Below are 16,054 nucleotides of genomic sequence, written 5' to 3'. Positions count from 1 at the left end.
CACAATAAATCAAATCCTACAGTAATAAACTCCAATATCATTACCCAATTTGACAGTGATAGACAAAAATTTCTGATTTTTTTTTTCTCTTCTAGGTAACCGATTAAATTATTGTTACAACTCTTAGTACCAATTAACATAGAAGGCAAAGAAAGAGGACATGATGCAAGTGAAACAATCAATATCCAGCTCATATTTGTCCCAGGAAAAAAAGATAAATACACAAACTCAGCTAGCCTCATGACCAAATAGGAGGAAAAAGTACGGATGAGAGCACGCACAGTCCTTTTAACATCTTTTACTTTGGCGTTCTCCTTTTAATTGTGAAGGGCCGCTCTTGGCATCAAGTTGCAAGTACCGTAAAACTAAAACAAACAAATGATGGAATATGGAGATGGTAAGATGGTAACAGAGAACATACGTAAAGAACCACTAAACTCCGTATCTCTAACATCTCACCTTTAATACGATGGAATCTGGAGATAGTAACAAAGAATCTACATAAAGAACCAATAAACTCCATATCTCTTAACATCTCACCTTTAATATTTATCAATCATATCTGTTGGTTTCCCTTTTGATAATTACAAAGATCAAAGGGATTCAAATCCCTTGACTAAAAAATTTTTTTACAGTACTGTCATACTCCTCAAGTATCCATGCTATGAAGAGAAACCCAGGTGCTTGGGTCTTTCAAGAGGAAGCTTCTCCATCTCAAAACTTGAAAGTTCAGAAGTAGATGCTTCTTCTCCATTGGTCACCATTTTAAGCTCATTTAAAGCTCTCTTTGCATAAATAGTAAAAGCAACTGTGGTGATGATAGCAACGATGAAGGAGATGATGTTGTATATAATTTCCAACGTAGTGAGGTGTTGATTACCATACTGCACATCTGCTAACGTCCTTATTAACCGACCACTGCACAAAAGTACCACATGAAAGGAAGACAAGCAACATGCATTAGCAACAGCAAGCGCTCTAGTTTCATTAATAAACATTAACCCCCGCCAAGTCATTATTTAGGTAAATGAATTTACAAATAGAATCCCAACCAGTGAAGGATTTTAAGTCCTCTGGTTGTGATTCATGTGTTTTCCATCAGTCAGGTAAATGGAGAACAAACACCACAAAAACTAATTGTCCTCATGTTGTCTAGACCTTTGCCATCCACTGACTTCCTGGAATAGGGAGATCTATTGTTGATTTATATTATTGAAATCTGGGCATTGTAGTTAAGTCCTTTCGTTGAGAGTTTTGCATCTCATGGATTTGTCATCAACCAGACAACTGAAGAATAAACATCTCAAGCATAAATGACCTTGTAGTGACTAGATCTCTGCCCATAAACTGAATGATGAAAAAGCAACATAAGTACTTCAGTGAACTTACCTATAGATGTAAATGAAAGCTTCTGGTACCATTCCAGCAATTGATCCCCATAAATAGGGCCAAAATGTCATACTTGTTACTACTATTGCATAGTTGAAAATTGTGTACGGAAATGGTGAAACCCTAAAAAGTGCAACCACTCGAAATTGATGGAACCAGCTTCCTTCTCCAGCCAGTCTAATCATGGCAGCTTTCTGTGGCCATCTTTTTAACCATTGCTGCACGTTAAAAAAGAGAGAGATGACGAATATGAAAACAGAAGAGCAGCCAACGAAAAGCAAGTTCTTAATCACTTACATGGATTCGATCACGGAATAGTAGTCCAATCAAATAAGGCAGGACCATTCCTATGGTTGTTCCAATCATGATTATAACAAACCCAAGACCATATCCAAAAATCATTCCAGCCAACCACATTGAGGGCCCAGAAGGGATTAGCAGCACAGGAAACAATGCCAGAGAAGCAACAAGCACAAAAGCGAGAACTGGACGACCAAAAGCAGTAGCTTCCCAATGCATGATTGGGAGGAGAATCTACAGTAAAATTGATAACGCTTCAAGATCAAAATCTAGCTAAGGTGTAGTAGCGCCTTGCATATTACTTTCATAATAAAATGTTTCAGGTATAATAATTGAGAAAAGATGGGGATGAGCTTGAATATACGGCAGTCATATAATTTTCAGTCTTAACCAATCCATACCTCATATTTGAAGGGGGTGCTTATTGAGGTATGGAGAGAGCTAAAACTTGTTGACCCAGTATCATTTTAATAGGACATAAATGAAATAAAGCAATTGCACATTGAAATAAGTAAATGAAGGATAGGAAATACCTTCTCAAACATAAATGGCGCTCCCCATTTCAAGAAAATGAGAAGAAATATTATATTAACAACACAAAAATTAAAGCTTTGAGCCACCAGATGAATGATTTAATCCTTGTTTCTGCTTGAGGTTGTAAAATGTCAGCTTCAGATAACCTTGCTTCATTGGATATGACCAGCCTGACATATTCACTCTCTTCCCTCACATTATGGCCAGAGTTCGTATTGAGTTCATCCATCTCCTCAGATGAGTTGAGCATCTTAATTGAAACCCCAGAAAGCTATAAATGTAACTGAAATATTGTATAAGCATCAATGGCGGCAAGCATAGCAATGAGTATCAGGCAAATATAAAATACACATTTGACTGAATATAGATCATTGATGAATTATATTCAGGGTGTCAAACTTTTAACCATTAGATATGTGTGAAAAATAAATTGAAAAACCACCTGTATCTCTCAGAAACAAAGTGTAACTTTCTGCTCAGTGAGTCATATAGCACTAATTGTAAGCTGGCCTAACCAGTCCCATTAATCAACAGAACTGTACTTTCAATGATTTTGGGCAATTGCTTCAAGAGAAAGAACAATTTTTAACATGCAAGATATGTAAGAAAACTTACTAGGAACCTAAATGAATTGTACACAAGAGATGGAGTTCACCTTTTTCTGTTCACAGGATCAGCTAGCACCCGTGACAGACAGGTTTAACTGGTGCTATTGATCAAAACAACTAGATTTTCAGGGTATACTGTCTGGAACCAAATCCAGAGGAATGTAATTCAATTGATGGAATTGAAATTATTTCTACTGTGTTTGGTATTTAGAGGGAATCAAAACGGAAAATATTCACTTCCCTTGTTTGGCATTGTAAAACAAAGGCAAAAGAAATAAATATTTTTGCTATTATACCTACTTCAGCATAAACATAAAGGACTAACATATTAATCATCTATTAGTAAATCAAAGTAATGAAGTAAATTCTTATAAAACAATCACAACAAGAATAGTCAATAGCACCAGTTAATATAGTTGACTCCTGCTCTTTCCCTTGTTCGCTCTTTCCTGTTTTTTGTTTGGTGCACTTTGTTTTTTTTTTTTTTTCTTTTTTGATAGACAACGCATGCATTAAGAAACGTCAAAAAGAGGAAGCACACCCTACATATACAGGCAATATACACAGAAATGGCAAAGCAAGCACCAATTAAGACAGAAAAAACCTTAAAAAAGAAGAGCATCAAAGAAATTCAAAATCGAGGGGTTTTCCAATTCCAAAAACTGCTAATACCACTCTAAAATTTAATATGAGAATTCTTCATCTTCGAAAGTCTTTTGGTTGGACTCTCTCCAAATACACCAAAATAGGCAAATCAAAGCCAATTGTCAAACTGCTCTTTTCTTTTTCCCTAGCCCCTTGAGTATTTATTTTAGGAGAAGATTTCTCACTGAAGTCAAGAACACCCAAACCAAACCGAATGTTGCTAACAACAAGGTCCAAACCTCTCTTGTTTTATCACAATGAATCAAAATGTGATCAGTTAATTCTTCACTATCTTTACAAAGGCTACATCCATTAACCATGGATGAACCCCTCTTCATTAACATGTCTACAATTAAAATCTTCCCCCAAACAGCTTTCCAAGCAAAAAAATGAGTTCTAAGAGGGGCACGGGATCCCCAAATCTCTTTTGCTAGGAATATTAAATTATTCTCAGCCCCTAGAGAATTATAATAAGACTTGACACTTAATTTCCCCCTCCTATCATATTCGTATATTAAAATGTCCTCCCCATCTTGCACTTTTAATGAAAAAATGTGTTCCAAAAATTGAGTCACCTCCTCTAACTCCCAATCTTGGAAGAGTCTTTTAAATTGAACCTCTCAATGACCACATCCACCCTCTTTCCTCTCCCATAAGTTTGCATCTATAGCATTTTTGTGGGATGCTAGTCTGAAAAGTGTACGGTAAATGTCTTTCAACTTAAACTCCCCATCCCAACTGTCCCACCAAAATCTTGTATGTCTACCATTTCCAATACGGACATTAGTTCTAAGAATGAACTTTTCTAACCCTTTTCTAATGTTTTTCCAAAGGCTTATCCCATAAGAATCCTTCACCTCTCTAGTAGTCCAACTCCCCACCACCTCCCCAAACTTTCCAAGAATGACTTTTTTCCCGAAACTCTCTCTCTCAAGGCGAAATCTCCACAACCATTTGTTTAACAAGACTTGATTAGGACCCTCCAAACGTCTTATCCCAAACCTTCCATGCTTCCCATCCTTACAAATATCCAAATAGTTTACCAAGTGGATCTTTCTCCTCTCTGTCGTATCTCCCCACAAAAAGTCCCTTTGAATTTTCTCTAATCTAATCCTCACTTTATTGGGAATTGGAAAAAAAGACATAAAATAGATCAGAAAGTTTGAAAGAGTGCTCTTAATAAGGACAAGTCTTCCTCCATTAGATAAGTACTATTTTTTCCAAGAAGCCAATTTCCTCTTAAATCTCTCCTCGATTGCATCCTACACACCATAAGACTTGTGAGGGGCTCCAAGGGATAAACCTATATAAGAAGTAGGAAGTTTCCCTGCTTTACACCCAAAAAGAGCAGCCACTCTATCAACATCCTCTAGGCCCCCTAGAATAATTTCGCTTTTTTGCAACAAACCAAACACCAATTCAAAGCAAGTGACAATCCACTACTAATATTTCAACTGATCTTCATTATCCTCACAAAAGAGAAAAGTGTTGCCTGCAAACAATAAGTGAGACTTGAGTCCCTTCTTCCCCTCTACCTTCAATCTTGAAACCCCTAATGAGACCTCCCTCCTCAGCCTTAGCCATTAATCTGCTAAGGGCTTCTATAATCAACACAAACAAATAGGGTGAAAGAGGGTCCCCTTACCTCAGACCTCTATCAGTTAAGAAGAAATTTGTAGGAGTATCATTAACTAGAACAACCAAGCTCATAGTATAAATGCAAAAGTAGATCCACTGTCTCCATTTGGGATCGAACCCCATCTTCTCTAAAATCGAAAGAAGGAACTTCTAGTTTACACGATTGCAAGCTTTTTCTATATCCAATTTGCAAACTAAACCCACATTAGCGCTTCACTTCCACCAATCAATAGTCTCATTTGCTACTAAGGTTGCATCCAAAATTTGTCTACCCCCCACAAAGGCATTTAGGCTATTTGACACCACTTTGCTAACCACCCTTTTAAGCCTATTAACTAGAACTTTTGCAAGAAGTTTGTAAAGGCTCCCCACAAGACTAATTAACTTGAAATCTTGGATATCACTTGCCCCTCCTTTCTTCGGGATGAGGACTAAAAATGTTGCATTGAGGGTACGGACCACAACATTCTACGAATGAAATTCCTCAAAGGGACTTGGGAGGATCCTTGGTGCATTAGTGGTGACTTTAATGTGGTTTGATTCTCTATAGAAAGAAGACACTATGCTAGGTTTTCCTCCTTTCCTAGAATTCATAGAAGAGTTTTCCCTCGTTGATCTCCTTTTAAATGGAGGGTTGTTCACTTGGTGTGGATGGAATGAACAAAGCTTCAATGTTAAAAATTGATAGTTTCCTAGTGTCAGGAAATTGGGAGGGCCATTTCATTAATGTGTTGTAAACCATTTTGTCAAGGCCAATATCTAATCATTCTCCTATTTTATTGGATGGAGGGTGGGTGAGGAGGGAAAAGTCCCCTTTTAGGTTTGAAATATCTGGCTTAAAGTGGGTGGTTTAAAGGATTTGGTCAAAGGTTGGTGAGAAAATTATAATTTCTTTGGTTCCTATGGTTTTGTCTTGGATTCTAAATTGAAACCTTTAAAGTGGGATCTCAAGGCTTGGAATAAAGAGGTCTTCAAAAATGTAGTCCTCTCTCAATAAAGTCTTGCTTGGAAAATGGTGTTGGAGATTTGCTTTAGAGAGAGAGAGAGAGAGTTCCTTTGGAGACAGGTTATAATGGGAAAGTTTTGGGGAAGAACCTAGAGGATGGTACTCTCTTGCAAGGAGGGAGGGGCATGGTGTTAGCTTGTGGAAAGCAATAAGAGGAGGTTGTGAAGCCTTTAAGGATAGAACAAGATTTTTGGTTGGCAATGGAAGAAGAACAAAATTTTGGCATTATGTTTGGTGTGGGGATGCTCCTTTAAAGGACTATTTTCCCTCTCTTTTCTCTTTTGCATCTAATAAAGAGGCTTGGGTGGTAAATGCTGAGGAGATCCTAAGCAGGCAGGTTATTTGGAACCTAGGTTTCACAAGAAAATTTCAAGATTAGGAGTTACATAGCATTGAAGAGTTACTTAGGAGATCTCAAATGCTTAGGAACTGCAATGAGGATAAGCTAATTTGGAAAGCTAGCAAGAGTGGGAATTTTTCTATTCTTCCTTAGAGATGGATGGAGGAGTGTCTTTTCTCGCGAAGGTAGTGTGGGCTTCTTCAACACCTTTGAAAGTGGGTTTTATTGCTTGGAATGTTGTATGGCAAAGGTTCCTAACCTTAAATTAGCTTGAAAGACAAGGTTGATTGTTGGCTAATCAATTTTGTTTTTATATGAGTTCAGAAGAATTAGCTAATCGCATGCTAATCCATTATAAAAAGGCAAGGGGCCCTTGGCAATTTTTGTCTTCTCTCTTTGGTTTTTCTTGGGTCCTCCATTTTTCTATCAAAGATGTGCCAACGGTTAGCATGGGAGTTTTGTGAGCTAAAATAGAAAGAAGATTTGAAGGACAGTCCTTCTTTGCTTATTTTGAATTCTTTCCCAAGAGAGGAACCGAAGATATTTTGATGGAATTTAATGCTCATATCAAACGCTAAATAACTCCCTTACTCACCAACATATTTAAGATGGCCTTGTTTCCTTGTTTCATTTTATTGATTGGTTGAATATTAGTGGGAGAGTGTTTAGTGTGCTTGTTTTAGGTGGTTCTATTTGTTGTGTTGGCAGCCTTTGTACACCTCACTTGAGGTGCGCACCTTCTCCTTGATTGGCGTCTTTCATATATTCTTATTTGTGTACCAAAAAAACATCATTCACTAAAAATAACGAGTTAATAACAATTATTGATTAAAAATCTAACAAATATGTTAAGAAAGAGCATAGATTCATGGAAAGTATAAAATAACACAATTATAACAATTCCCTTGGTTAGAAAATAATTTCATATGATAGAAATGATGGTTGAAGCAAACTGAGTGAATTGCCTCAAAGAATCACAAAAGAGTTTAATAGCCTACAAAATTGTAAAGGTGGTTTAGTTCTAGAACATGCAGAATTATAAAAACAAAAGAAGTCAAGAAAATCCTCACAACACCCTCTTTTTTATTTTTCCCTTTCTATCCAAAATATGAATTCAGTAGGTATAAACCAAGATATTAATCCTAGTGATGATAAAAATAAAATAAAATAAAATAATATATTGATTAGGATAGCATACTTTTTTCCTGTGAATCTGGTAGATTACAAAAATATCTTATACCTAGTTTGGATAAATTCTAAATTATTCTTCAGAGAGTTCTACTTGATATCTGTTGAAAACTATTTAAAAAAAAAATAATCAAATTTATTCGTGTCTCTTATATAGAATTACCTAATGATGGATGAATATGTTTAAGTAGTCTATATTGACTTTAAATATGACCCAAAAAAAGTTAACACAAAATGCTATATGATATGGACAACTTATTATTTCCTTCCCAAATTTGAGGGTTTGGTCTTGTCACTTCCTCAAGGTTAATAACTATTAATTTTTTTCAAAGTTTTGTCCTGATCTATGAACCCAATCCTTTTCTTGCCAACCAATTTTATAAGGAAATTCAAAGCCCCACTTAAGATAATGGCTTTTGTGTGGCTATTATTTGGTATAAGAAGGTTAACACTAACAATATGCTACAGTTAAGAAGACCTCATAAAACCCTCAATAGGGACCAATATTTTTATATAATTGGGGGGTGGCAAGTCAATTAATCATCTTTTTTCTAGATTATCCGGTATCATTGGAGCTATGACATAGGTAATTTAGAAGTAGTAGAATTGTTTGGGCTTCCATAGAAGCTTGGCAGACATTTGGTCATATCATTTTAGGGGTTTTGGTGACCGTATAAGAGGTAAGGTGCTGAGGATGTAAGTAGCCTCACTCTGATATGCATTATCTGGCAGGGGAGGACCACGAAATTTTCAAGATGGGTGGAGGAGGCTGTCTGGGAGCTGATGACTTGTTTGCCTCGCACGGACTTTCTGTTAGTTGGAGTAAAAAGGAACAGCCAAATGTAGCTCTGCCAATGCAAAAGCTCAATACAAGCTGATGGCAGCCACTACTGTAGAACTAACAAGATATTGCGAGTCTCAATTCACTTGTATGTGACAACTCGAGTGCCTTCCGTATATCCGTTAATACTGAATCACCGAAAGGAAAGAGACGGACTTTACGGGATTTAATTCTTCATCGGAAGAGACACCCTGCCTATTACAGAACAAAAAGCGGACCAAGTACCCTCACATGTAAAACCCATTCTGGGCCACACCTAAAACCCAACACTCTCATCACTTCCCCGACGAATTTGCTTAATTATTTTCGCCATCTCCCTCTTTGAAAAGAGGAAAAAGAAAAAAGAAAACCCTAAAACCCAAAATCATACAGCAACAGCATCTCAGGAATCTGTAACAGGTAATTAAGAGCAGATTCTACATGTACGTGTAAATTAAATCGCAGAAATCAGGGAAAATTCAATCGGATGAAAGGGAATCATAGAAAGCAGGGAAACAAAATGGAATAAGATCATATGGTAAGAAATTCATGAAATACTTTACCTAAGAATCCCGTGAGAGATCTGGGATGAGGCCGCAGAATGCCCTGTGGGTGGGCTGTCCTTGGTCCTTGCTTGTTTTCCAAAAAATGTATATGCGTGTGTTCTAGTATTCTGGGTTGTTTACGCAAAAACTAACACGGGTCTAATGAAAAAACCCAGCCTACCGGCCTTGACTTCAACACGGTCAACCTTTGCCCCCAGGCACCCACTTACCCCCAGTCCCCAACTCCCCGTAGCAGAACTAAATGGAAAAACAGCAACCAAAAACTAGAACTACCACAACCATTGATTGTGCCTACTCGGCAAGAAATGTTTTTGGTTCTGTTCTTTTTCTTTTTCTATTTTTCTCCAGCTCTGTTCTATATGCAACTATAATTTTGGTTCTTGAATAGAACCCTGAACTTCTTAATAAGTTACCATCAATAATGATAATACATGTAGAATTCACATTCAATTACTTATATTCAAATCTTATTTATTTATTTATATCAAATATGGGATGTCTTTACTTTCCATCTTAGTTTCGTTGTCTATATATATATATTTTTTTATTTGTTGTTTAATTTCATTTCATTATATTTTAATGTCATTTTTTTATTATTATTTTAATCTCTTTTTATTTATTCTCGGTTGATGTATCCAAATTTCACAGCACTTCAGCAGGTAACTTTTGAGTTTCTCCCCATCCAATTCATTCACGTCAGCCCAGGTAGCTGATGACCTCACCTTGTTTTCAAGATTATTAATTGTTATATTAGAAACAAAATGTGATTGGAATTTTCAAATTCTAACTTTAATTAAATGTTGGAATGAGAATCTCATATTCATTACAATTTATTATATAAAATATAGAGCATGTGTTTACAATTTATTACAATTTAAAAACAGTTTTTTGTTTTATGTTTTTTTTTTAAAAAAAAAACAGTTTTTAAAAATTTCTAATATTGTTGGGTTGTTGTTCTCTAAAAATAATTTTTGAAAACAAAATAAAATAGAGAACAAGTAAAAGTTGTTTTCACTTATTTTAAAAAAAAATAAAAGAAAAGTATATAAATTTTAAAATATAACATTTTAAAAAAAAATTACACGTACTTTTATGAATTTCTCTAAAAAACTTTTATTAAGAAAATACATTTTAAATCAAAATATATAAAATTTATTAATTTTCATAAATAATTTAAAACTCAAGAACCTATTTAATTAATATTAAAAAAATCATAGAACTCAATAATATTAATAAGTCATAGACAAAAATTTATTTTAGATGGTTGAGTTAGTTTTGGACAAAAATGGGTCTCCAACAACATTATTGTTTTCTTTTACACAATATTTATTTCTTTGTGTATTAGGTCCATGTGCATTTGAAACAAGATTAAACTTTTGGGTCAATGTTGCTCGGTGTTGCTTAATAGTCTCAAACCCTATTTGGTAACTGTTTTTGAAAATAATTTTAAAAAATAGTTTTTGAAAATTATTACCATGAGAACCTAAAATATTTTTAATCTATTTTTTATATTTTTAAATATATTGTAAAAATAATTTTTATATATAGTGTTTTTTTAATTATTTTTCATGTTAATATAGTTATTTTTTAAAACTATTTTTTAAAATATTATTTGAAAATCCCTTATTTTCTATTTTTCAAAACAAAAAATTATTTTTTCTTTTCTGGTTGTCAAACGCGTATTTTCCTATTATTTTATTTTGAAGAACAAAAAAATGTTTTAAATAATAGTTATTAAATGGAGCTTAGTAATTTAAATTTTTTAGTTACTATTTTTTATTTCCCATATTTATTATGTTTATTTTTTTATTTTTCTTGTTGGGCAAATGAACTTCAAATTAAACAAGACATAATGTGTTCGATTCATCAACGGGTCTAGTAATTTTTAAAAATAATATAAAACTCGAATAGTAAACCAATTAATACAAAAAATGTATGGATAAAATTTGATTTAGAACGATTTTATTGTTTCTCTTTTACATGGAATCCTTATTTTTCGATTTTTTTTCTACTAGACAAATGAATTTCAAATTATACAAGATTTAATGCCTTGAATTCATTAACAAATTAGTAATTTTTAAAAATAATTTAAAACTCAAATAATGAATCAATTAATACCACAAATTTATGGATAAAAATTAGTCTAGAAAGATTTTATTGTTTCTCATTTATATAGAATTCTTATTTTCTGTTTTTTTTCATTAGACAAATAAATTTCAAATTAAACAAAACTCAATGAGTTAGATTCATTACAAGTCTAGTAATTTTCAAAAATAATTTAAAATTCAAATAATTATTCAACCAATACTTAAAATTTATGGACAAAAATTGGTTTTAAATGACTATTGTTTCTCATTTACATAGAATCCTTATTCTCTAATTTTTTTAACCAAACATATAAGTTCCAAATTAAACAAAACTTAATGTATTGAATTCCTTAACAAATTTAGTAATTTTTAAAAATAATTTAAAACTTAAATAATAAACTCATTAATACCATAATTTATGGATAAAAATTGGTTCATAATAGCTCTATTATTTTTTCTAAAGATAATTGTATTTTTATAATTTTTTTAAAATGAACTTTAAATCAAGTAATACTTTGCATTAAATTTATTAATAAGATTAATAATTTTTAAAAATATTTTGGAACTCAAAAAACAAATCTAATCATTAAAAAAAATCAAAATTGATATATATATATATATGAGTAATGAAATGAAATGAAAAACTTATGTTTTAAATTCTAGAATATTATCTTCATAATTTAGTACTAAATATGCACATGAAATGAAAAACTTACCTCTTTTATATGTTAAAAAATAAACTTTATTCATGACATATTTTAAATAAAATATTGTTAAAAATTATTATTATGATTCATTTTTAACAAAAAAAAAGGATGATGTTAATATCCTTATGTTTATAACATATACTAAAATAATATTTTTTTTATAAAAAATATAATTTGTGATCTTATTATAATATTATTATTTATGTTTTATTAAAAACCATTTATTTTTTAATTTATCTGTAATAGAAAAATTATTTTCATTTTAATAAAATTTGAATTAAATTAAATTTATATTATATAAATTGAATTTTCAATGATTTTATAAAATGGAAATTATATTTCCATAATTGACCCTTATGATGGATGTGTGATTATAAGTTAAATATTAGGTTAAAACCAAGAATTTAAAATTCCCCTTTACCTCTAAAAATTGTTTGTTAATTAATTCAAATTTAAATTAAAACTTTTAAAATAATATTTATAAAAATAAGTTTTTATTTAAAAATTCAGAAACAACGCAAAATAAGTTGTACACGTTACTTTTATTTTAATTCATTGAAAATTTGAATTTCAACAAAATTAGTCACGGAAAATAAAATTTTCAAAATTAGGAATACATCAAATATCATAATCTTATACTTACAAATATGTAATGTGATTATGATATACTATATCATAAAAGAAAGAGTTTTTGATGCTATATACATATATGAATTCTTTTTAATATTGTAAACATATTTTAAAATTGTGAGAGTTAATAAATTCAAAACATATAATATTTACATAAATTTGTGTAAGTCATTACAAAGTAATATTAAAATCAATTGACCTTGTAATCTTGTGAAATATAACTATAATATTATGTCCATATATGAAGGCGATTGTAACATCCTACGTCTGTATCTATATCATATAAGAAAAAAAAGTTATACACAACACATGTTTGAAGCCGTGCACCATGCAAATAACAAAAGTCAGAAGCTTTAGTCCTCAATTTCAACCACCCCACTTAGAAAGCATTAAACTAGAAAACATTCAAAAGAAAAATGGGTGAGTGAAAGTCAAGTAAGGTGTTTGATTAGTGCAATAAAATAATTTAAAAACCATGCCACGATTCATTAAGGTAGAATGAAAAGGTGTACTTGTGTATAATATTGTCCAAAAGGGGGGTTAAATTGTAATCCTAGTCCTCTGAGCAAGAATAAAAATATCTATTTTCATAAATGTATTTATGATTGAATTTTATGAATATATTAGAAAACATTAATGAAAATTTTAATAAAATTTTTGTGGAATGAAAATTAATTAAAACTCATAAAAAAAAAGTAGGGAAGATCTTAATAAAGATAAAGGGAATTTTTTAAAAATAATAATAATAATACACACATATTGGAGTTATTTTATGGAACAAATCCATATATTATTGTCAAAATTTTGCTAAAATAATCTTTTATTATATTCTATATTTTTTCAACATAATCACATACCTATATTTATAATAAATTAATAATAAATATGATCATATATTTTGGGTATGGTCGTGGTTTTTATATGTAAAAATCATGAAAAATATAAATTTTAAACATCTTAATGTCATGATTGACCTAGGAACTACAATATCCTAAGATTAATCTTCGTATATTCTAGTTATGATTTGCATAAGACTTAATTAGGGATGACAACCAAGTAGGTTCAAGTCAAGTTATCCACATTCTAATATCACCCTATCTATATAAACCAATTCTCATTATTATCCTAATAAAAAACTTAAATGAGAAATATATATATACATATATATATATGTGTGTGTGTGTTATAAATTTATCATAAATTTTCATTACTTATTTTATTTGATAAGTATTTTATTATTATTATTTTACAGATGTTCATAAGAAGAAAATAAAAAAAATTTAATTGAATTGTTTTTAAATTTAGTTATAGATATAATTGGAGACAACATGATGTTAGGGTTTTAAAACAAATCTCAAACTTATTTCTAATATATTTATCTTCATCCTTACCCTATCTGAAACAGTACATCTAACCTTTCATCCTTATATATTTACTTGCTATTGAGTGATTATTGCACTACAAAACATGTTAAAATTATCATATCATGAATGCGTAACTTTTTATTCCATTAAAATTATCATACCATAAATGCATAACTTTTTACTCCATTTTGTGCCTTATTGATAGCTTTTTATTGACAACAAAAATGGGGAAATAATACTAGCATTATTGGACCTCTTAGTTTTATCATCATAAAAAAGGGAGACATCGTTTTCCTAATGATTAGGCAATATTAATTTTGATGATAACAAGGCAAATATTAAATTAAGATTTTGTTAATATCGATTTTGATGATTACAAAATAAAGTTTGAAAATGAGATTAGGTAAGAAGATTTTTAAAGAGGAAAGATGGACAAAATTAAGGAGGAGAAGATCTCAAAGTGAAGATTAATCAAGACAATTTATCTAGGATATCTTTGTAAGGTTGTTAGTACACTAAGTTTATATTGCATTTTATTTTTGTTGAAGTATTTAAAATAATCCATATACCTAATTTAGTTTTATTCTTTTATAAATTGGATGAAGAATTGTTATAAATGAAAACCATCCCCAACAACTAGTAATTGGTTCAATCAGATGGTTGACTAGTTGATCATAAATTGTGCCTAACAATTGGCTTGACCTTTTTTAACTTGTTTTTAGAGGCTTCAAATTTCATGTAAGCAAGTGAAAGCATTCTAAATCATTATTGAATTTTATTTGAGTCTTAAAGATGAGTTTTTCAATGAAATTTATTCTTAAACTCATATTTCATCTTAATGTATCATTCAACATTTGTTTCTTTATACTCTATTGTGCAAAATTGTAAACTAATAGTTATATTAAAGTCAAATCTATTTTTAAATACCTTGTGAGGTTGGCTTAAGAGTGGAGTAACACTGAAGGGTTTTTGAAGTGTAGTGTGTAAGACTTATGGATTCAAGAGTTATTATCTTGAAGTGTATTGAAGGGTCTTTTGGAACCATAATCCAAGATAGTACTTGGAGCCATAAGTGCAAAAAGGATGATTGAAACCATAACCAATTGTAAGCTTGAAGATAGGTTGAAAGCATCATAATAATGGAATCTTCAGCGCAATTGAAAGTTTAGGAGGTGTACAAAGGTTGGATTACATGAACCACTATAAAAATTAATGTCTACAATTTCTCTATCATTTTTTTTTTAAATTTATGTAATTGTTTTTTCATTATATTTGTTATTTGCATTCCGAATAGTTTAAATTCTAAACCGTGACCATCATCTATTCACCCCCTAAAATAATTATCTTAAGTTGATTAACATTATAAGACTAACAATAAAAATGAAGTACATCAATGATTTGTTGATTAACACTATAAGGCTAAGAGTAAAAAATTAAGTACATCAATGATTTTATTGTCTAATAAAAAGATTATATTATTCTAAATTTCAAAATTCAAGTGATCTTCATTTTTCTAAAGAAGCAAGTCAAATTTCAATTCGAAGAGAGATTTTTTACACAAGACTTGAAGATAGATAAGAATCTCAGTTTGGATAATTTTTAGCCTTTTTGCTTATGAGGTAAATGAAAATGCAAGAATGGCAAGACCTTACCTAGCTAAGGAAACCACCTTAACCTTAATTTTTATATAAAAATCTTTTAAGGTTTTTCAAAAAGATTAATGACTTAACTAGGACATTTTACACTTTAAAAATACTCATAATAATGATTAAAATCTTTTGAAAGTTATCTGAATTCCTAAAAATAATTAAATAATGGTAATAATTCTCACTATGAGTCATTGGACTATCAAAATGCGGAGGTATGCAGGGGTAAAAAAAAGAAAGAGTGTTTTAACTTATTGGCTTAATAAAAAAAAATTAAAATATTTAACTTCTTCTATTCAATTAAAAATAATTATATCAATCAACATAATTAAATTAAATTTATTGATAACAAATTCACTTTAATTATATTGATTAATATCAACAAATATTTTTAGTTAAATACAGAAAACTAAATATTTTAACTTTTTTTATTCAATAAAAAAATAAATACCACTTTACTCTCTTTCTTTTCAACACTTAATTTATTTTATTTATTTTTAAATGCATATATTATTATGTTAAATTGAATAAAAAAATTTAGAAAAGCGTGCCACCCACTTTTACAATCATCCTTCACTGGTGTTTC

The 16,054-nt window shown here is 30.7% G+C and overlaps 1 protein-coding gene across 1 annotated transcript; it reads right to left on the bottom strand.

The window, feature by feature from the left end:
* Positions 1-422: 422 nt before the first annotated feature.
* Positions 423-9,221, bottom strand: LOC117926909 (uncharacterized protein HI_0703-like). Its single transcript, XM_034846233.1, is given in 6 exon segments — positions 423-918; positions 1,390-1,607; positions 1,687-1,923; positions 2,223-2,293; positions 2,296-2,506; positions 9,032-9,221. Coding segments are annotated over 5 exon segments (960 nt in total). The 5' UTR covers positions 2,474-2,506; positions 9,032-9,221; the 3' UTR covers positions 423-662.
* Positions 9,222-16,054: the final 6,833 nt, after the last annotated feature.

Source organism: Vitis riparia, chromosome 12, assembly GCF_004353265.1.
Source record: "Vitis riparia cultivar Riparia Gloire de Montpellier isolate 1030 chromosome 12, EGFV_Vit.rip_1.0, whole genome shotgun sequence".
In the NCBI taxonomy this organism is placed as follows: Eukaryota; Viridiplantae; Streptophyta; class Magnoliopsida; order Vitales; family Vitaceae; genus Vitis; species Vitis riparia.
This window is presented reverse-complemented; position numbering and strand designations above follow the sequence as displayed.